The sequence below is a fragment of the Eumetopias jubatus genome, unplaced genomic scaffold (assembly GCF_037043125.1).
Source record: "Eumetopias jubatus isolate StellerSeaLion01/CBP00866 unplaced genomic scaffold, mEumJub1_p1.0 scaffold_17, whole genome shotgun sequence".
Taxonomy (NCBI): Eukaryota; Metazoa; Chordata; class Mammalia; order Carnivora; family Otariidae; genus Eumetopias; species Eumetopias jubatus.
The window spans coordinates 45,558,681-45,582,377 of NW_028274823.1; the positions used below are offsets into that span (position 1 = coordinate 45,558,681).

At 36.9% G+C, this 23,697-nt stretch overlaps 1 protein-coding gene across 1 annotated transcript in view; it reads right to left on the bottom strand.

Moving 5' to 3' along the window:
• CCSER2 (coiled-coil serine rich protein 2) overlaps positions 1-23,697 on the bottom strand; it is a 186,970-nt gene that overhangs the window by 37,482 nt on the left and 125,791 nt on the right. Inside the window, exons 7-8 of the mRNA XM_028098692.2 lie at positions 17,977-18,060; positions 12,152-12,238 (exon numbers count right to left, since the gene is read on the bottom strand). Of these exons, the coding sequence (XP_027954493.1) occupies positions 12,152-12,238; positions 17,977-18,060 (171 nt within the window). The remainder of the gene's footprint in view (positions 1-12,151; positions 12,239-17,976; positions 18,061-23,697) is intronic.

A 23,697-nucleotide genomic window follows, 5' to 3' on the forward strand; every position in this document is an offset into this window, starting at 1 on the left:
ATTAGCCAACATACATCATTAATTTTTGATGTAGTGTTCAATGATTCACTAGTTGCATATAACACCCAATGCTCATCACCACACGTGCCCTCCTTAATACCTGCCACCTGGTTACCCCATTCCCCCCGCCCCCTGTAACCCTTTTTTGTTTCCCAGAGTCCAGAGTCTTTCATGGTTGATCTCCCTATCTGATTTCTTCCATTCATTTTCCCTTCCTTTCCCTGTGGTCCTCTGTGCTATTCCTTATGTTCCACATATGAGTGAAACCATATGATAACTGCCTTACTCTGATTGACTTATTTCACTTAGTATAATCCCCTCCAGTTCCATCCATATTGATGCAAATGGCGGGTATTCAGCCTTTCTGATGGCTGAGTAATATTACATTGTATATACGGACCACATCTTTATCCATTCATCTGTTGAAGGACATCTCAGCTCCTTCCACAGTTTGGCTATTGTGTACATTGCTGCTATGAACATTGGGGTGCATGTGCCCCTTCTTTTCACTACATCTGTATTTTGGGGTAAATACCTAGTAGTGCAATTGCTGGGTTGTTTTTCCATCTCTGTGTCTTCCTCAATTTCTTTCACAAGTGTTCTGTAGTTTCTAAAGTATAGATCCTTTATCTCTTTGGTTAGGTTTATTCCCAGGTTTCTTATGGTTTTTGGTGTTTATTATTATAAATGGATTCCTTAATTTCTCTTTGAATATTCAGTCACATTTTTCATATACAGAAATGTGACTGATTTCTGTGCATTGATTTTGTGTCCTGCCACATTGCTCAATTGCTGTATGAGTTCTAGTAATCTGGGGGTGGAGTCTTTTGGGTTTTCCACATAAAGTATCATGTCATCTGTGAAGAGAGTTTGACTTCTTCTTTGCCAATCTGGATGCTTTTTATTTCTTTTTGTTGTCTGATTGCTGAGGCTAAGACTTCTAGTACTATGTTGAACTAAAGTGGTGAAAGCGGGCATCCCTGTTGTGTTCCTGACCTAAGGGAAAAGCTCTCAGTTTTTCCCCATTGAGAATGGTATTTGCTGTGGGCTTTTCATAGGTGGCTTTTATGATATTGAGGTATGTTCCCTCTATCCCTATATTCTGAGAGTTTTAATCAGGAAAGGATGCTGTATTTTGTCAAATGCTTTTTCTGCATCAATTGAGAGGATATAGTTCTTGTCTCTTCTTTTGTTAATGTGATCTATCACGTTGATTGACTTGCGAATGTTGAACCAGTCTTGCATCCCAGGAATAAATCCCACCTGGTTGTGGTGAATAATCCTTTTAATGTACTGTTGGAGTCTACTGGCTAGGATCTTGTTGAGTATTTTGGCATGCTTGTTCATGAGGGATATTGGTCTGTAATCCTCCTTTTTGATGGGGTCTTTGGGATCAGGGTAATGCTGGCCTCATAGAATGAGTTTGGAAGTTTTCCTTCCTTTTCTATTTTTTGGAACAACTTCAATAGAATAGGTATGACTTCTTCTTCTTTAAATGTTTGGTAGAATTGCCCTGGGAAGCCATCTGGCCCTGAACTCTTGTTTTTGGGGAGGTTTTTGATTACTCTTTCAATCTCCTTGCTGGTTATTGGTCTGTTCAGATTGTCTATTTTCTCCCTGTTTCATTCTTGGTAGTTTAGAAGTATCCAGGAATGCATCCATTTCTTCCAGATTGCCTAGTTTGTTGGCGTACAGCTGCTGGTAATAAGTTCTAATAATTGTCTCTATTTCCTTGGTATTAGTCATGATTTCTCCCCTTTCATTCATGATTTTATTGGGGTCCTTTCTCTCTCTCTCTCTTTTTTTTTTTTTTGATAAGTCTGGCCAGAGGTTTATCGATCTTATTCTTTCAAAGAACCAGCTTCTAGTTTCGTTGATCTGTTCTACTGTTCTTCTGGTTTCTATTTCATTGATTTCTGCTCTAATCTTCATTATTTCTCTTCTCCTGCTTGGTTTAGGCTTTATTTGCTGTTCTTTCTCCAGGTCCTTTAGGTGTAAGGTTAGCTTGTGCATTTGGGATTTTTCTAATATTCTGAGAGAGGCTTGGATGGCTATGTACTTCCCTCTAAGGACCATCTTTGCAGTATCCCATAGGTTTTGAACCAATGTGTTCTCATTTTCATTGGTTTGCATGAATTGTTTAAGTTCCTCTTTAATTTCCTGGTTGACCCATTCATTCTTTAGCACGATGCTCTTTAACCTCCAAGTGTTTGCATTCCTTCCAAATTTTTGACTGTGGTTGAGTTCCAGTTTCAAAGCATTGTGGTCTGAAAATATGCAGGAATAATCTCAAATCTTTTGGTATCAGTTGAGACTTGATTTGTTACCAGCATGTGATCTATTGTGGAGAAAGTTCCCTGTGCACTCAAGAAGAATGAGTATTCTGTTGTTTTAAGATGGAATGTTCTGTATATATATCTACGAAGTCCATCTGATCCAATGTGTCATTCAAAGCTCTTGTTTCTTTGTTGATCTTCTGCTTAGATGATCTGCGCATTGCTGTGAGTGGAGTATTGAAGTCTCCTGCCATCAATTATTATTATCAATATGATTTTTTATTTTGGTTACTGGTTGGTTTATGTAATTGGCTGCTCCCATGTTGGGGGCATAGATATTTACAATTGTTAGATTTTCTTGTTGGATAGACCCTTTAAGTATGATATAGTGTCCCTCTACATCTCTTACTACAGTCTTTGGTTTAAAATCTAATTTGTTGATATGAGGATTGCTACCCCAGGTTTCTTTTGAGGTCTGCTGGTGTGGTAAATGGTTCTCCATCCCCTCACTTTCAGTCTGGAGGGGTCTTTAGGTTCAAAACAAGTCTCTTATAGACAGCATATGGATGGGTCCTGCTTTTTTATCCAACCTGAAACCCTGTTTCTTTTGATGGGAACATTCAGCCTGTTCACATTGAGAGTAACTATTGAAAGATATGAATTTAGTGCCATTGTATTGCCTGTAAAGTCCCTGTTTCTATAGATTGTCTCTCTTAATTTCTGGTCTATATTACTTTTGGCATCTTTCTTCTTTTATAGAACCCCCCTTAATATTTCTTGCAGGGCTGGCTTGGTGGTCACATATTCTTTCAGTTTCTGCCTGTCCTGAAAGCTCTTTAAATCTCTGTCCATTCTGAATGACAGCATTGCTGGATAAAGTGTTCTTGCCTGCATGAATATGTCTTGCCAGCCCTTTCTGCTTGCCAGGTCTCTGTGGATAGGTCTGATGTTATTCTGATGTTCCTCCCTCCGTACGTAAGAAATCTCTTCCCCCTAGCTGCTCTTAGGTTAGCTTCCTTGGCTCTAAGATTTGCAAGCTTCACTATTATATGTTGGGGTGTTGATCTATTTTTATTGATTTGGGGAGGGGTCCTCTCTGCCTCTTGGACAGGAATGCTTGTTTCCTTCTCCAGATTAGGGCAGTTCTCAGCTATGAGTTGCTCAAATATACCTCCTAGTCCTCTCTCTCTACCCGCTCAGGGATCCCAATAATTCTGACACTGGAACATTTCATGGCATCACTGATCTCTCTAAGTCTATTTCATGGGCTAGGGATAGCTGCCTATCCCTATTTCCCTCAGCTTCCTTCCTTTCTATCAGCTTATCTCCTAGATCACTTGATTCGATCTTCTGCCTCATTTACCCAGGCTGTTAGAGTACCAGTTTAGACTGCATCTCATTCATATCATTTTTAAGTTCAGCCTGATTGGATCTCATTTTTACCTTTAGAGATTCTATACTGTCACTAATGCTTTTTTCCAGCCTAGCGACTGACTTCATGATTGCTATCCTGAATTCTATCTCTGACCTCTTGTTTATATCCATATCCATTAGTTCTCTGGCAGAGGACAACTGTCTCTGGTTCTTTTCTTTGTTGGAGTTCCTCCTCCTAGTCATTCTGTCGAGGGATGGTTGAGTGAATGAACAGAGTCCAAAATATCTCAAGCAAAATGCACCCCAGAAAAAATCCAAAATGGTCGAAAGCTACCAGAGATACACAACCAAAGCCAAGATGATCCAAAACAAAACAAAAAAGGGGGGGAGGGGAGAGAGATTATAATCTCTCAGGGTGGACAAAGCAGGGTGATCTGCCTGTTCCTGACTGATTTTTGGTCTCTATGTTAAAGTCCACTATATTCCCAAATTGCAAAGAAATCAGAATATTATATATATATATTCTTGATATGTATGTATATATATATATCAAGATAAAATTGAATAGAGTGAAAAACGGGCTAGTATGGGGCATAAATCTATAAAACATAGATGTGAAAAACCTAAAAGTTAAAAAACAACTTAAAAACATAAGTTGGGAACAATCTATTTGAAACAGGAACAGGGGAAGGAAAAGGAAAAGGAAAAGGAAAAGGAAAAGGAAAAGGAAGGAAAGGAAAAGGAAAAGGAAAAGGAAGGAAAGGAAAAGGAAAAGGAAAAGGAAAGGGAAAGGGAAAGGGAAAGGGAAAGGAAAGGAAAGGAAAGGAAAGGAAAGGAAAGGAAAGGAAAAAGAAAAGAAAAGAAAAGAAAGAAAGAAAAGAAAAGAAAAGAAGAAAAAAAAATGTAAAATTTTAGCCTGAAGTATAAACGAGTCATGAGGGAACACCTGGAGCTTCCTATATTATTTTCCCCTGTTGCTGGAGTTTTACAGTCCTGTGGGAAATTAAGCTTATCATTCACCTGTCCTTCCAGTCTGTCTTCTGGGGGAAGGGTCTACTGCTCGGCTTCTCAGGCATCTTTGCCTGGGTGGAGATGTCCCATCCCTTGTCAGGGGGATGGGCTTAATGTGAGCTGGTCCGCTGTGTGGCTTTTGTTCCCTAGTGTCTTTCCACTTCTCTTTAGAGGGTCAGAGCATATATGGCCATGTGGGAATCTGTGGCCCAGAGCAAAAAGTAGTCGTTTTTCTGCTTGTAGAGATCCAAATAAATCTTCTTACATCTCAGGTTGAATTTGCATGTGTTCAGAGTGATTTGATAGATATCCAGCTCATACTATTCATGCTCACTGCAGCTCTCCCGTGGGGAGTTATGGGGACCTGCGAGTGTCTCTGCACTTTGTGACTTTGCATTGCTGGCGGCCGTGTGCTTTCATGTGCACCCTCTTTCACAGCTCCCAGGTCACGCTGGGTGCTGCCCTAGTGTCCCTTCGGGGGTCACACCACCCTGAGAGCTGTTACGCTGTTGTGGGTGCAAATTGTTTTATATCTCCGCTAGGATGTTAAACAGCCCACACCTTCTAATCCTTTTCAGGGTGGTCAGGCAGAGAGCGGTCTCCCTACCTCGACTCTCAGTTTATGCTGACTGGAGCTGAGAGTCCCTTCTGGACTCACTGACCATAACCAGTCTCCCCTGTTCTTTCTGAGTCTCCCGGAATCCTGAGACCACAATCATCCACCTAGAATTCTGCCCTATTCATCCCTTGTGCCCTTTTCAGAAAGGGGTGTCTTTCACTAGAGCAAATTTCCAAGGTCCCGATTTTTTGCACAGTGTTATATCACTTTCCGGTGGCCGGCTTATGGAGGTTCTCCCCCACCTCCATTTATCTTCTGGTATTTTCCCCGAAGATTCAAGGTTCTGTACCTCCTCCCTTGCAAAAAGTAGTCGTTTTTTTGCTTGTAGAGATCTAGATAAATCTTCTTACATCGCAGGTTGAATTCGCATGTGTTCGGAATGGTTTGATAGATATCAAGCTAAATTCAAGGGACCAGATGAAACAAGGTCCCCTATCCTGCGACAAACTTGCTCCCCTCCTCCCAAATTGTTCTGGTTATATCTGGTAAGTCCATCTGCCCAGTGTGTCATTCAAGCCCCCTGCTATTACTGTATTACTATCAATTAGTTCCTTTATGTTTGCTATTGACTGTTTTGTGTATTTGGGTGCTCTCATGTTGGGTGCATAAATATTTACTATTGTTATATCTTCTTGTTGGACTGTCCCCTCAATGAATATAGCACCCTTCTTTATCTCTTGTTACAGTCTTTGTTTTAAAGTCTATTTTGTCTGATATAAGTACTGCTACCCCGACTTTCTTTTCACATCCATTTGCATGATAAATGTTTCTCCATCCTCTCACTTTCAATCTGCAGGTTTCTTTTGGTCAGAAATGTGTCTCATAGCTGCATATAAATGGGTCTTGTTTTTGTTATCCATTCTGTCACCCTAAGTCTTTTGATTGGAGCCTTTAGTCCATTTACATTCAAAGTAAGTACTGATAGATATGAATTTATTGCCATTTTGTTACTTGTTTTGTGGCTGTTTTATATTCTTCTCTGATCTTTTCTTTTCTTGCTTTCTTTCACAGTTTGCTGGCTTTCTTTAGTGATATACTTAGATTCCTTTCTCTTTATTTTTTGTGTATCTATTACTGGGTTTCGATTTGTGGCTACCATTATGTTTGTATGTAACATCTGCATGTAGCAGTCTATATTAAGTTAATGGTCAGTTAAGTTTTAACCCTTTCTTTACTCTTCTCCTCTCCACAGTTTAGGTACATGGTGTCATATTTTATATCCTTTAATTTTGTGAATCCCTTGACTGATTTTTACAGATATACTTATTTTTACTACTTTTATGTGTCCTACTTTTCTTACTCTTACTTATAGTCTGTCCTTTCCACTCAAAGAGTCCCCTATAACATTTCTTGTAGGGCTGGTTTAATGGTCAATAAGTCTTTTAGCTTTTGCTTTTCTGAAAAATTCATCATCTTACTTTCTATTAACAACAGTCTTGCTAGATAGACTATTCTTGGCTGCAGATTTTTCCTATCAGAACTTTGAATATATCATGCCACTCCCTTCTGGCCTGAAGTTTCTGATGAAAAATCTGATAGCCTTAGGGGGTCTCTTTTTTTCTCTTGCTGCTTTTAAATTTTTCTCTTTTTTACTACTTTTTGCCATTTTATTACTGTGTCTTGATGTGGACCTCCTTGGGTTAATTTTGTTCAAGGATCTCCATATTTCCTGGATCTGGATGTCTTGTTTCCTTCCCCAGATTAGGGAAGTTTTCAGCTATTACTTCTTCAAGTAAATTTTCTGCCTCCTTTACTCTCTCTTCTTCTTTTAGGATCCCTATAATATTATGCTTGATAGGAGTCTCTGAGTTCCCTAAGTTCATTCTCATTTTGCCTAAATTTTTTTCTCTCACCTGCTCAGCGTGATTACCTTCCATTACTCTGTCTTCCAGGCCACTAATTTATTCTTCTACTTCCTCTAGCCTGCTATTTATTCCATCTAGTTGTATTTTTAATTTCATTTGTTGTGTTCTTTTTCTCTGATTGGTTCTTTTTCATCTCTTCGTTAAGGATCTCACTGATGTCTTCCACTCTTTACTCAAATCCAGTGTGTGTCTTTATCATCATTACTTTAAATTCTTTATCAGGCATATTACTTCTGTTTCCCTTAGAAATCTCCTACTGTGATTCTGTCCTGTTCTTTCATTTGGGACATTTTGTCTAACTTTCTGCGTTTGTTTCTTCATGTCAGGAAAGTCAGCTATGTCTTCTGCTCTTGAAAAGTAAAGCCCGTATGAAGAAGAGGTCCTATAGTACCCTGCAGTGCAGTGTCCCCTGCTCTCCAAGCATTTCAGGGGTGAGGGTTCTCCTATGTGTGTTGTGTGTGCCCTGCTATTGTCTCCTGGTCACTTTTTCTTTTAGTCCAGTTGTTTGCAGAGGTTCTCTTTGCCTGCTGTGGGCAGTGTTTGGTCCCTGGCTGGGATGCACAATTTTAACACCTTGGGCTTCCACAGGGCCTGCTGCCAATGGGTCTGCTGCCAACCCAGCCTTGCAAAATGCCTGGGTCAGGTGACAGTGTTGGTAAGGTTTGTACAGGTCTTCTGGGGGAGGGGATCTGCAGTATTGGGGACTGAGGCAAATGTGACTCAGAAGGGCAGATCCCCCAAAGCACGAGGGGTTGAGCAGGGCTTGGTGTTACCAAGTTAAGTAGTGAATGTCAGTACTTGGCTAGTTCACACAGGTGGTCATGTGTTTATGCTGGGGGTGGAGGAGGCAGATGGTGCCTGCCATCTCCTTTGTTCCTGTAGAAATCCCTCAGCAGTCCCTGCCCCTCTGGACATGCTCCAAAATAAGTAAACTGCTCTCCCTTACATATGTCCCAGCTGTTTTTCAAACTGCTGCTTCTTTACTGTATCTCCGTGGGCTGTCATGCTGTCTCTTTAAGGGCAGGGATTCAACTTCCTCTCATCCTTCAGACTCTCCCAAATCCAAGCTCACTGACTTTTAAAATTCTAGGCTTTAAGTCCCCCTGTTGTAAGAACTCATGAAATTCAGCCCCTCTTGCTTTCAAAGCCAAATGTTATGGGGATTCACCTTCCCCACGCAGGTGTCCTAGTAGGATAGTCTGTTTCTCTCCTTCTCTGTTCCTGGGGCTCCCTCCCCTCCACAGATGGCTGCAGTCTGTTTCGTTCCCAGCCACATCTCCACCCTTCCTACCCTCTTCAATGTGGCTTCCTCTCTACCTTTAGTTATGGAGTTTGTTCTGCCTATCTTCAGGTCATTTTCTGGGTTATTTACACTGATGGGAGTATTTTCTAGTTGTATCTGTAGGAGGAGCTGAGTTTAGGGTCCTCTTGCTCCGCCACCTTCCCAGCTTCCAAAACCTTCACATTTTTGATAAGAAAAGCACTGGAGAGTGGTGGACCTGCCAATGTCATTCAGCTAATTAATACTGAAGGCAAAGTCCCCTATCCATATCTTTTTAAGTTATCTTGATTTGAACAAGTGACTTCCTAGAGTTCCATTACTAAACTAAAGATAGGTGATGAGCTCTTCCAAAATAAATATGATTCCTAGGTTTAATATGGCAACATAACATAGGAGCAATGTCCACAACAGCCAAACTGTGGAAGGAGCTGAGATGCCCTTCAACAGATGAATGGATAAAAAAGATGTGGTACATATATACAATGGAATACTATTCAGCCATCAGAAACGATGACTACCCACCATTTCCATAGACATGGATGGAACTGGAGGAGGTTTTGCTAAGTGAAGTAAGTCAAGCAGAGAAAGACAATTATCATATGGTTTCATTTATATGTGGAACATAAGCAATAGCACGGAAGACCACAGGGGAAGGGAAGGAAATCCGAAAGGGGAGAAATCAGAGAGGGAGATGACCCATGAGAGACTCTGGACTCCAGAAACAAACTGAAGGTTTCAGAGGGAAGATGGGCGGGGGCAGGGGTAATAGGGTGATGGGTATTAAGGAGGGCATGTGCTGTGATGAGCACTGGGTGTTATACGTAACTGACGAATCACTGAACACTACATCAAAAACTAATGATGTACTATACAGTGGCTAACTGAACATAATTTAAAAAAAGAAACAAAAAAAATTAACATAGCAAATATAGAAAAGTCCAAAGCATCTTTTGCTGAAAAGTAATGTTTTCACTTTTCTTCTGTTTTCTTTCTTTAGGATTCTCTTAGATATTTCTAAGATCTTTCTAAAAGTTATTTGCAAGGTAAGATATTTTTCAGGACAATTGGGCCAGTCTCTTCAATAAGTCAGTATAGCAGCAACAAAAAAGAATGGTTACATGAAAAGAGACTTAAGAGATGCAACTAGATGTAATGTACAAAGGCACAGGATATTTTTGAAACTAGGGAAATCAGAGGATGGACTGCATATTAGAAGACATTAAGGATTTAATATTAGTTGGTTAAGATGGTAATATTTCAGCTGTAAGCAGTTCTTATTTTTTAAAGAAACATATTAAGACTAACAGAACACTATTAAAACTTCTCAGCATAAAAAGCTTTACCTTTTCATTCCTTATTAATCATATATCAATATAAAGTGACTTCTTTTCATAATTTTTTGTCTTAAACTTATTTTTCTATTGCAACCCCAGCTTTTTTGATGAGAATAATTTCATTCTGCCTCACCCAACCTTTTATGTTCAGCATTATTGTACCATTTTACTTGATCTAAATTTCTTTTATATACAAAGAAAATTAATGGATTTTGCATTAAACCCTCAATGAAACTAAGGGAGATAAGACCATTTTCATTTACTGCTATATTTATTACATTTGATCTAATTTCTGTCACCTTAGTTCTGTTGTTTTTAGATATCCTTGGTATTTTTCTATTTCCTATGTCTTTTTTAAATTTTATCTTTTGCAAGATACATTATTCTAACTTAATAGTTATCTTAAAGCATTTCATAAACATTTTATAATTTATGTAAGCATATCAAAATAATTTTAAAAATAATTTTAATATCCATTTGCAGAAGATTAAAACTTCAATACGACTTCTTCAGGATACTCCTTATTTCCTTCCTCAAACCTGTATTTTACTGAATGTAAACATTTTCAAGAATTTAATAGTAATTTAAAATTTTAAAAACTAAAAACTTTCAATTTCAAGAAAATAAGAATGTATAAATTCAAAAAGTCCAACATTCAAATGATATATAATTACGTAAGATGCAATAAATTTTCTCCCATTACTAAGTTTCTCTCATCTAGCCTACCTAAAAATGGTCTTTCCTTTTTTTTTTTTTAAAGATTTTATTTATTTATTTGATAGAGAAGAAAAGAGAGAGAGAGCATGCACACAAGCAGAGGAAGCAGCAAGCAGAAGGAGAAGCAGGCTCCTCACCAAGCAGGGTCCTGGGATCATGACCTGAGCCAAAAGCAGACGCTTAACTGACTGAGCCACCCAGGTGCCCCCAAAATGGTTTTCATTTCATTCTTCATTCATTTTAATCTTTACCTCCTAATTTTTTTTCTAAACTTTTTATTTATTTGAGAGAGAGAGAGAGAGAAGCATGAGCCAGGGGGAAGGGCAGAGGGAGAGGGAGAAGTAGACTCCCTCCTGAGCAGGGAGCCCAATGCGGGGCTTGATCCCAGGACCCTGAGATGATGATCTGAGCTGAAGGCAGATGCTTAACTGACTGAGCCACCCAGGTGCCCCCTTTACGTCCTAATTCTTGAGTTATTTTTAAATCTCTCCCTCAAGTATTTGGAATGCATTATTTTAAAAAAATGCAATTTACAAAGATAACTGGATGGAAGGTCTGAAAACTTATCTTGGTATATGAATAAAAATTTGTTTAGATATAAAATATGAGGGCATAACCTTTTTCTGAAGTGTACTAGACACAATTCTTGTGCTCTGTAATATCCTAATGCTGTTTTTCTTCTCCCTGCAAACTAGCTAGGTTTTTATCTTTAGTTTTGAAATACAAACATTAGGTCTTATTATTTTCCTTTTTAATTTTATATTTGGTAGGCCCTCAATTTGCAATATTCATTCATTCATTTTTCAGATTTTTAAGTTTTCTTCATACTCTTAAAACATAACATCTGACTGGCCTTATTATTTATTCATGAATTGGATCTCTGTGATCTGACCTCAGTGGCTCCAGAGTTCAGTATATTATATCCTTTATATTCTAAGTGATATTAATATTTTATATTACTAAAAGCTTTGCTATACCAAAATATGCCTTTGACTTCCAACAAAGATTTTCCTTGGCCTGCTGTCATTTTTATGCCATTATGTTGTTATCCTTGCCTTTTAGATTTTATGAACTAACTTATAATTACACTCAAGAGTGTACAAATTGTTTTTATATGAGACTAACACTTGAAATTGTAACAATTATAAAATTACAAAGATCCAAACATGGCTCTGAGGGATCACTCAATATCATCCATGGGAAGAAACATTTTCTTGGACTACTGTTCACTCTGACAGTCTTACTGACAGAAACTTAACCCTAAAATCCAGTTTAATTTCTGCTCTCAGAGAGAAAAAAATACTGCTCTCAACTCACCAGTTCATTTCTTTAACATATATGAAGAAAGACATTTACCCTTCATCAAATAACATGAACGATAAGTTGGTGAATTTCAGAACCTCCAAATAAAGGCCACTGAAAATGGATTGATGAAGATTTTCTTTACACTTTGAATACTTAATATTTAGACAAAACTTTCTTAATATTTAGACTGAAGTAGATCACATACTTTCAGAGTGCATATAATCTAAATATAATACAAGAGTGCAACTTTGAGAGCCAAAAATAAAGTCAAATTTCAATTCTGGCCAGACTTTTATAAAAAACAAACAAACACGTATATTGTGTAGTTTGAAAAGCCTCTACTTTATGTACTATACTATAATACTTACAAGCTGATGTTCTAATAGTTGAATTTTTTCATCTTTTTTCTTTATTTCCTCTTTAAGCTGTTTTATCTCATTTACTAAATCTTCATTCTGAAATATTTAAAAAATTAGCAATCATTAAATCAATGATAAAGACTGAAGAATGAATGGTTTTTGTTAAGGGGAAATTAAAGGGAGAACTCTTCTTAAACATGCCAGCTATTAACCTATACACAAACAAAACAAACAAAAACCCATTTTGGTCTTCTAAGAATTCATAGTGTAGGGGTGCCTGGGTGGCTCAGTTGGTTAAGCGACTGACTTCAGCTCAGGTCATCTTAGGATCCTGGAATTGAGCCCCACATGGGGCTCCATGCTCAGTGAGAAGTCTGCTTGTCCCTCCTCCTCTGCCCCTCACCCCGTTCATGCTCTCTGTTTCTATCTCAAATAAATAAATAAAATATTTACTTTTTAAAGATTTTATTTATTTATTTGACAGAGAAAGACACAGTGAGAGAGGGAACACAAGCAGGGGTAGGGGAAGAGGGAGAAGCAGGGAGCCCGACGCGGGGCTTGATCCCAGGACCCTGGGATCATGACCTGAGCCTAAGGTAGATGCTTAATGACTGAGCCACCCAGGTGCCCCATAAATAAAATCTTTGAAAAAAAGAATTCATCTTGTAATGGAGACCAACATGTGAAAAATGAACAATAATAGCAACACAGCTAACATTAAGTACTTTTTAGGTGCTAAGAACGAAGTACTTTTAGATATCTAAGCATTTGATCCTGAGTATGACCCTGAGAACCTGAGGTAGATACTATTATCCCCCTTTGCAGATAAGGAAACAGGGACAGAGGCCCATAGTAAAATAAATTACATATAAAACAGAAACTTCAGGTAGATTTAAAGAGATGTATGAGAGTTGCCTACCAAGAACAATGCAGGGCACAACAAACAGAAGAACAGCATAATTAAAGGCACAGAGTCATTTCACAGCTGGTTCAGAAATCAGCAGAAAGATAAATATGCATGGCAGGGTAACAGGGAGATTCTTTTTTCCATGAGCCACTTTCCTGAGAACTGCCTGTCAATTTAGTCTATAAGAAATTCCTAATAGTATTAAATGGAAACCTACTGTCAAGCTTCTTAAGCAGGAATCCAGTTACATTTCGAAGTGTAAAGTATCATTACCTTATAGTTAGTCCACCGTGTTTACTACTATTCAATTATCCAGAAATACATACTGAGGAAATAGTATAAGCAAGGAAATAAGAATATATATACGTGAATGATATATCTTTCTAGAGAGAAAAATATGTAAGCAAATAATTATAATATGTTGTTACTGAGCAAAGTATGGCATCTCTTGCAGATACATTGGGAACAAACACAAAATACTGCAGTCTCTTTAACAAGAGATCGGTAACAGACATTTTACAAAGGCTTTAACAATACATATAAGCATCACAAAAATGGGGAAGAAAAGATTTTTGTAATGCTGTTATGTATACTGCAATTGGACAAGACTGTTTATTATATATAAAAAATGATTTCCAGTTGAATTTAAAGAATTTAATTTTTTTAATCATAAATCAAGACCAACCAAAGAGAGAATCGGATTGCAGATCGTGAAGGATACACTTTTAAGCTATGTGGCAAATGAAGCTATTAAGAAATGATAAGTATATTTGACTATATAGAATTTTAAAGCATCTATACAGTTATCATTGAAGTTAAAAGCTGGTGAAAACCTATCCAATTATGACAAAGGATTTATACTCAAGTATATTAAGAGCCTGTTCAAACATACAGATCATTTTTTAGGCCCCAAGACAAATAAACCAGTTCTCACAAATACAGATAACTGGTAAAATGTTCTATATGACTCACTGAAGAAATACAAATTCAAGTATTAAGGTATTATTTTAAAGGTATTAAGTTGGGGGGAGAAATGGGAGAAATAGTCAATGTGATTAACAAAATTGCAGGAAAAAATGATACATTATCAGACATCAAAACTGGCCTTTCTGGACAAACACATGGCTGTACATAGAAGAGTCATAAAAATGCTTCACTCTGCTTCAGCTGTCCCACTCCTGGAAACTATGCCAAAAAGGAGTCATAAAAATGCTTGCACTCTGCTTCAGTCAGTCCCACTCCTGGAAACTATGCCAAAGAAACAATGTGACTTCCCTCTCATGCTCTCTCTCTCTCTCATTCTCTCTCTCTCAAATAAATAAATAAAATCTTTAAAAAAGAAAAAAAGAAACAATGTTGAGTTTTAGATATACTATTAGAGGTACCTGTGGGAGGGACACAGTGGAAATGTCCAGTAGGCAAGTGGATCACCAAGTATGAAAGAGATAAATTTATAATTGTTCAAAAAGGGGGCAACTGAAATAAAATGTAGCAATTTGATGAAATACTATGTAGCCATCTTTCAGTCACTGCTAGGTCCTGCCAGTGTTGGAAGAAACGGACCTGAAAATGAAATCCAAATACAATGCGATAATGTATTAATGACCATGTACATAGTACTTAACTTTATGACAGGCACTGCTCTAAGAATTTTACACATAAAGATGGGCAAAAACATATCAGGAAATGGGTAACTCCAGTGAAGTTTTAAAGAAGTAAAAAGTTCTGAAGACACCGAAGTATGTCAGGCTTTGGATTTTAGAGTAAGAGTGTCTCAGTATCATACAATACAGAGATGAAGGCAAGCATAGCATATTTGGAGAATTATAAGCAGTGATGTTGTCACACAAAGGCTATAGCGAAGAGTGGGTACCAATGTGGTTAGTAAACTAGGCAAGGGCTAAATCACAGAGGGCCATGAACATCAAGCATGGCCTAATAAGCCAGGAGAGTGACAGTGCATTTGAGATGTCTTTGACAGCTGTTTAGAGAACACACTTGAGAACAACAACAACAACAAAATTAGACTAGGGAACTTGTTACCAAGATGTTGTAATACTTCAGATGACAGTAGGAATCTGACCCAAGAGAGTGATAACAGGGAGAAAAAGGAAGAGCAGGAATGAAAATTAGGAGATATTGGTGATTGTCTCCATGTGAAAGAGCACAAGGGGCAGTCAAGAGTGATTACCTGTATTTCTAGCTTGGGTGATATGGTGATTAGTTATGCCACCAAAAGATATGGAGAATAAAAGAGGAGAAATACATAAATAAAAGAGGAGGAATATTTGTGAGTTTTAGATATACTATTAGAGGTACCTGTGGAAGGAACACAGTGGAAATGTCCAGTAGGCAAGTGGATCACCAAGTACGAAAGGGAAATTGTATATGTTATCAACACATATATCATATATGAAATCACGACAGTAAAAAGTTCAGAAAGAAATGGACAAAATATATAAATCTCTATTCTACAGAAGAGAAGGAACCTACGAAGGAAATGGGAAAATGGAAAAATGTTGAGGAGTGTAAGGAATTTTAGAGAGAAGTGACATAAAAATAAAGGATAAAGCTTTTAAGACAACAGTCACACAAATGTTTATAGCATTAAAATAAGTAGCTGCTTTCATCTTTCCAGGCTTCCATGTTAACTGGAAAAAGGTTTAAGGAGAGTCAAGGAAAAGTTTATTTGGTTTACTGAATTTATGACAAATTTATGATACAGAAATTTATAAACTGAGAATGAAGAGAAAGTAGAGAAAGCATCGAGAAGAGAGATGAGAGAGGAGGAGCTAGTTAGGTCCTTAACAGCAGCAGAAGATAGTCAAGAACCTAACAAAGGATGGTCTTCCACAGCATAGTGGCCATTTTTGTCCTATAACTGGAACAAAGTGAATGAGAATGATAACAGACACAGGTAAGTCAGAAGGCAGAAAGGAAGGTAGCAGATCTTGCTTGATGAACACAAGGCCACCTGCAGAAACAGAAGAGCAGCTAAGAATGAGGCTTGAAGAGAGTGGTCAATGTTGAGACTAGCTCATCAGGGGAATGGAAGCGGGAGCTGTCCTGAGATAAAAGACAGATTAGAGATATGGTAGGTCCAGTGGAGATTTTAGACCCTAAATTTGCAATGACACAAGTCGCCATATTTGTATGCTAAACCATCTTGGATGAACAGGGGACATAACTGGGAATTTGATGATCAAAGTGCAAGAGAGTCCAGTGTACTGGAAACAGTATCAGCTATAGCATCTCACCTTGGAAAAGAAGGAAGACTAGGAACTACCTGCTTGGAAGGAAATGGAATAGGGACAAGAAATAAATGCCGTGTAACAATATATTTATCATGTAACACTAAATATATAGACAAACTGGAAAGGAACACAGAAAAAAAACAGACACTAGTTGTGTAAAAAAGTTGGAATTAAATTTTTTCTTTAAAAATTATTTTATTTCTAAAAGTTTTTCACAAAAAAGAATGCAGGAAAAGTCAACTTTACTTTAAAAATGTCAGTCACAAAACAAAATTGAGAGATGATCAGAGACCATCTAAGTCAATGGTTCTCAACTGGTGTATATGTAAAGCTTTTTTAAAAAAAGAGATGTCCTACTGCAGACCTGCTGATTTAGAATACTACACATACCCACAATAGGATGGAAGCACAGAGATGGGAAGAAATCTGTGCAAAAACAGGTAAGATAACATGTTGAAAAACCTAGATAACCAGATGTGACTATTAATCCTATATTCTTTTGATTTTGGTTGTTTTATATACAGTCTTGTTCCCAATAAGTCACCCTACATCCTACGAGAAAATTATGCTTTTCTGACCTCTAATACCAGCTGTTGGCTACTTGACTTGATTTGGAAGTGAAATACGCAACATGCGAGCAGAATCCACACGTGGTTCTGCCAGTGCTCTTTTCCCTCAGGTACAAAGACATGTCCCAGGATAGGGGCTGATCCTTCAGCTTGGGTCCCAGAATGAAGGAGAAGCATAGAGTCCCAGCTGATATCTAGTCAATATGTAACATACAGAAAAATAACAAGTGAGAAATACATTCTTGTCATTGTAAGCCACCAGTATTTCAAGATTATTTGTTGACTAGCAAACCCTGAAAATAGAATGTAAAAGAAAAAAATAATTTTACTTGGAAACATTAAACCAAGAATGCTTTAGTGTGCTTAAGAAATAGTAGTTCAGAAATAACTGCAAAAGAAAAGAGCTTTCTTTTTTTTTTTTTAAGATTTTATTTATTTATTTGAGAGAGAGGGGGAGAGACTGAGCGGAGTGGGGGGAGGGGCAGAGGGAAAAGGAGACTCCCTGCAGAGCAGGGAGCCAAACGCAGGACTTGATCCCAGGACCCTGGGATCATGACCTGAGCTGAAGGCAGACACTTAACTGACTGAGCCACCCAGGTACCCAGAAAAAAATTTTTTCAACTAAAAATGAAAATTATAAAAAATATATTTTCAAAAACTAAAATGCATCCGGTTTCTATAATTATACTTTTAAACATGAAAAAAGATAAATTAATTTCATTTTCTGTATATTTCTTCAATGTGATTATATATGAGGAGTACCTGTTAATCATTTAATTGGTAGTTATATTTTAAAAACTGCTATTCATAATTATCGAAAAGAATTTAAAAATTTAATAATTTCTTGATTTAAGAAAAAGAATCCTGCACCAGTAATAGACAAATAATTACCCAAATGATAAAATAAATTCAAATTAAAGTACCACAGTGATATCATTTTAACTTAGTAAGGTAGCAAAAGTTAAAAACAGACCTGATTAAAACTCAACACAGCAAAGCTTCAGGTTTTAACATATTTATTATTAAATGTTTTAATTGTTACTACTTTATAATTTTAGTAATAAAAAAGAATTTTGAAAAATTTACCATGACTCTTAATTATACCTTATATATTTGATCACCATCTTCTGGTTCTGGACTGGATGGCAAAGAGAGTTGAATATCGTGCAATGAACCACTTCCATCATGCTGTCAGAAGAGAAGGAAAACATGAAATTAATACAGTATCTGCAGACACTCATTTCAACCTGAATTCACCCCAACCAAATGCTAGCAATGGCAAAGAACAAACAGGAAATAAGATTTCAGAAATCTCCTTTTTATCCCTATGCACAGGTAGAAGAAAATGTGGAAGAGGAAAAAAGAGAGCTAGGGCAAGAATAATTTGTGGAAATAAATAAGATACTACATGAGTGGATGAAGCAAAAAGCCACTGAAAGTTTTAGAGTGGGAAAAGGAATATGGAAAATTTCCTAGAAAATTTGAGGATTAACTCACCTACAAAAAATACAAAATGAAAGTCAAACTAAATCTGCTTTAGTTTAAATATAGTTTTTTGAGTATTTTTTCTTTTTAGTCAGAAACAATAACCCAACAAGGCGTGGTCACAAAAATCATTTAATTAAAAATACTAGATAGGGGTATACACATTCCATGACTCTATTTATATGAAGCCTGAGAGCAGGAAAAACTAATTTATTGTGCTAGAAATAAGAACAGGGGTTGACTCAGGGGAAAGGGGCTACTGACTGGGAAAGAGCATTAGCAAATCTACTAGGATGCTGGAAATGTCTTGACTGTATGGTGGTTATGTGGGTAAGTATATACGAACAGTTCGTTATACACTTACGATATAGGTATAAGGTATACCTTAAGCACCTTAAACTCTCATCCTTAAATGCAATAACGAAATGACAAGATAAGAATTAAGGCCTACCCTTTGCTGAACTGGTTAGGAATAACCAACTAAGAAATGGCATGTTAAATAATTCACAGACAACTTTGAGAAAGATGAACCAGTAAAGAATATGCCTGGGATGATGGTGAGGGACTGAGCCCCTGACCAAGGCAGCACAAGTGTGGCTGGACACCTGGTTTGTTCAGATGGTACCTAGCTGCTTTGGGACACCCATTGAATCAACAACCTTCAAGAGTGCTATTATCATAATCCTCCTCAGACATATCTGTTCTGAGGAAGTCTAGGCCATAGAAATGTCCTGTATTAAAAGAAGAATGTTAAAGTAGAAGACATAGCATGTAGGTCATTTTCTTCTTTATATACTATACTATATACCCACTGAATCAGAACCTCTAGGTATGGGGTCTACAAATGTGTATTTAGTAAAGTTCAATAGGTAATATTGACTGACAGCAAAAAATAAGCATTTGTCAAATTTCTACAATAAATAAATTATATTTTTTGGAGATTAAGAATTTGACCTGAGAGTGAAGGCAATGTCCTAATGAATAACTAAATGTCTTTAGAATGTTAAATGTTTAAAATAAAAAAGAAAGAAATTTTACAAGATTCATCTCAGTAAAAGTTCATCTCTGCTGTAAATACCTTGACATATAAAAACAGTCCTACATATAACTGTATATTTGAGAAAAGAGGAGCTGTAAAATCTCACTTATTTTCAAACATGTCAGTTATCTTCCTGCCCACTACAAAGCAGGAACCCCAAAGAATGGGACACAACACAAGTATACACCACTTTTGTCTTGTACATGGTCATAGCTGTGGAAAGTAAGTAGCAGAACAGGAAAAATAAAACATCAGCTTTCAGGGTGAAGGAACAAAAAGGGGATCCCCAGGTAAAGAGAAAATATCAGGGAGACCACGAAGTACCAGCTCAGGAAAGTGACTCCAGAAAGCTGTATGTAACTTTCTAGGTTCACCCCTCAGCAGCACTTTGGCTTCACTCTAAACAGTATATCAAAGACTTGGAGAAATAAACTAAGACCATTGCCCAGACCTAATCTAGCCTCTGAAAGATGTATACTAAGAACAGATCTGACAAGCACAGCAAAGGCTTTGAAATAGAACTGACATTACAAAAGGTAGCTGGCTAGTTATAAATTATAGCCTGAATCCAACCAGAGTGTTTACCTGCTTTAAAATTAAAACAAAAACCAAAACCAAAAACCCCAAGAAATCCCACAGTATTCTGTTCATTTAAACAAAATTAAGTGTCTCATAACAAAACATGCAAAGATCTAAGATACAATCCAGAACTACTCAACCTACAAACAACAAGGAAAATCTCAACTCACACAGGAAAAGACAATCAACAAACACCAATGCCACAACAAGACAGAGGTTGGAATTAATTGAAAGAGATTTTAAAAGGGCTATTATAAAAATTCTCTAAAAGTAAAAGAGAACTCTTGAAGGGAATAGAAAGAGAAAGTCTCAGCAAAGAAACAGAATATATAAAGTGGAAACATATGCAAACTTTAAAACTGAAAAAATTCAATAGCCAAATTTTAAAATGCACTAGCAGGGCTGAATACCAGCATTTGAGATGACAGACTGAACTTGAAGACAGATCAACAGAAATCATGCAATCTGAGCCATGAAAAGAAAAAAGACTGGTGGAAACAAAAAACAAAAAACACAGCCTGCTGAGGGGGCTATGGGACAAAAACGAAAGATCTAAAACTCATACCATTAAAGTCACAGAAGGAAGGGTGGAGGGCAGAAAAAAAAATGAAGAAATAATGGATATATACACCTCAAATATGGTTAAAGACATAAATCTACATATTTGAGTATCTCAACTTAAAAGACCAGAACACATGAAGCATGCTCTCTGAATATAAGGGAATTTAATTAGAAATCTTCAAACTCTTGGAAAGTAAACAACAATCTTCTAAATCATCCATAGGTCAAAAAAGAAACCTGAAGGCAAATAAGGAATTATTTTGATTTGAAGGAAAATGAAGATACCACATTATCAAAATTTGTGGAATTCAAATAAGGCAATGCTTAGAGGAAAAATTACTGTAGGAGATGCTTATATTAATACAAAGGTGTCAAATCCACAACTGGAGCAAAATAAACCCAGAACAAGCAGAAAGAAAAAAATAATAAAGAGCAGAAATTAATGAAATTGAAAATCAAGAAATAGAAAGAAAGCAATGAAACCAAAAACTGCTTATCTGATAATTGCAAAACTGCCAAAGAACAAAATAGAAGGCACAAATCAGACACATACCAGGACACAGAAAACATACATCAGGAATGAAAGCAGGGATATCACTACAGATGTCTCAGGCATTAAAAGTAAATAAGGCAATAATACTATGAGTGACTCTATGCACACAAATTTGACAGCTTACATGTAATGGAGAATTACTCAAAAACCAGACTATCAAAACTCACTCCAAATGAAACGGACAGCCTGAGGAAATCTGTGATTATTAATAAATTTAATTCATAATTTAAACCTTCTGTAAAAGAAATATTGAAGGCCAGATGTTTTCCTAGCAAATTCTTCCAAAGTTTAAAGGAATAATATCAGTTCTATATAATCTCTTACCGAAAACATAAATCAAATTAAATTAGAAAATTAATCAAGTTAATGAGCCTTGGGGTGCCTGTATGGCTCAGCTGATTGAGCATCCAACTCTTGATTTCGGCTGGGGACATGATCTCAGGGTTATGAGACTGAGCCCTGCTTCAGGCTCTGTGCTGGGCATGGAGCCTGCTTAAGATTCTCCCTCTCCCTCTGCCTCTCCCCTATCCTGGTTAAAAAAAAAAGAAAAAAAAATGAGGCTAGTACTTTCCTGATACCAAACAAAGACAGTGTAAGAAGACTTCTAGATCAGGGCACTGGGGTGGCTCAAGTCAGTTAAGCATCTGACTCCTGATTTCGGCTCAAAGTCATAATCTCAGGGTTGTGAGATGGAGCCCCATGTCAGGCTCATGCTGGGCGTGGGGCCTGCTTAAGATTCTCTCTTCCTCTCCCTCTGCCCCTCCCCACTCCTTTCTCCCTCTCTAAAGAAAAAAAAAAGAAAGAAAGAAAGAAAAAAGAAGACTGATAGATCAATAACCTTCATGAAAAGTCCTAAGGACACAAAAGTCCTTAACAAAATATCTTTAAATCAAATTCAACAATATGTAAAAAGGAAAAAAAGATCGTATACAAGTGGAGTTGATCCTTGGAATGTAAAGCTTATTCAACAGTTAAAAAGCAATGTGATTCCACATATCAAGAGATATCTACATTATTACACCAACAGACACAGAAAACATTTCTGCCAAAATTCAACATCATTCATGACAAAGCCTCAGCAAACTAGGACTAGAAGGGAACTTGCTCAACCTGATAAAATCTTAAAAAACCTTGAAATTAATATCATATTAAGTGAAAGACTGAATGTTTTACCCCTAAAACCAGGAACCAGTGCAATAAAGCAAGAAAAATAGAAATAAAAAACACAAGTAGGAAAAGAAGAAATAAAACCATCTCCATTTAGTAATATAATTTTAGCCATAGCAATTCCCAAGTTATCTATAATACTACTACTAGAACTAATACATGAATTTAGGAAAGTCACAAAATACAAGGTCAATATACAAAAATCTACCATTTCTGTGGTAAAGAACTGAAAATTGAAATAAAAAAATTACTTCTATTTACATTAAACCAAAATCCAAGAAATAAAAAACAATCAAAACTAAAAAAAAAAAATCAAAATCCAAAATTCTAAAAAAAAAAAGACATATTTGGGTACAAATCTAACAAAACAGATAAACTCTCTATATTAAAAACAAAAAAAAATCGATGAAAGAAATCAGAGGTGACTTACATAAATTGAGAGGCATATTCTGTTAATGAATTTAAAGACTCAGTATTTCCAAGATGTCCATCGACAGATGAATGGATAAAGAAGATGTGGTATATATACACAATGGCATATTATGCAGCCATCAAAAGGAATGAGATCTTGCCATTTGCAACGACGTGGATGGAACTGGAGGGTGTTACGCTGAGCGAAATAAGTCAATCAGAGAAAGACATGTATCATATGACCTCACTGATATGAGGAATTCTTAATCTCAGGAACAAACTGAGGGTTGCTGGAGTGGTCGGGGGTGGGAGGGATGGGGTGGCTGGGTGATAGACATTGGGGAAGATATGTGCTACAGTGAGCGCTGTGAATTGTGTAAGACTGTTAAATCACAGATCTGAAACAAATAATGCAACATATTTTAAGAAAAAAGAAAAAGAAGAAGATAGCAGTAGAGGAAGAATGAAGGGGAGTAAGTCAGAGGGGGAGACGAACCAGGAGAGATGATGGACTCTGAAAAACAAACTGAGGTTTCTAGAGGGGAGGAGGGTAGGGGGATGGGTTAGCCTGGTGATGGGTATTAAAGAGGGCACATTCTGCATGGAGCACTGGGTGTTATGAACAAACAATGAATCATGGAACACTACACCAAAACAAATTATGTAATATATGGTGATTAACATAACAATAAAAAATTAAAAAAAAAATAAAGACTCAGTATTTTTGAAATGTCAATTCTCTTCCAAATTCAACTACAGATCAGTGCCCTCCCCCAATTCCCAGCAGAATTTTTTGCAGAAATAGAAAAGCTGCTTCTAAAATTTATACCATAAGGTAATAGAACTAAAACAGCCAAACACTTTTAAAAATAAAGCTGGGAGATATCATACTACTTCAAGGCTTAGTATAAAGCTATAGTAATCAAGAGAATGTGATATTGGCAAAAGGACAAACATTGATCAAAGAAACAAAAGAGTCCAGAAATAGACCCACATATATGTTCAAAGGCATTTTTGACCAAAGTGCCAA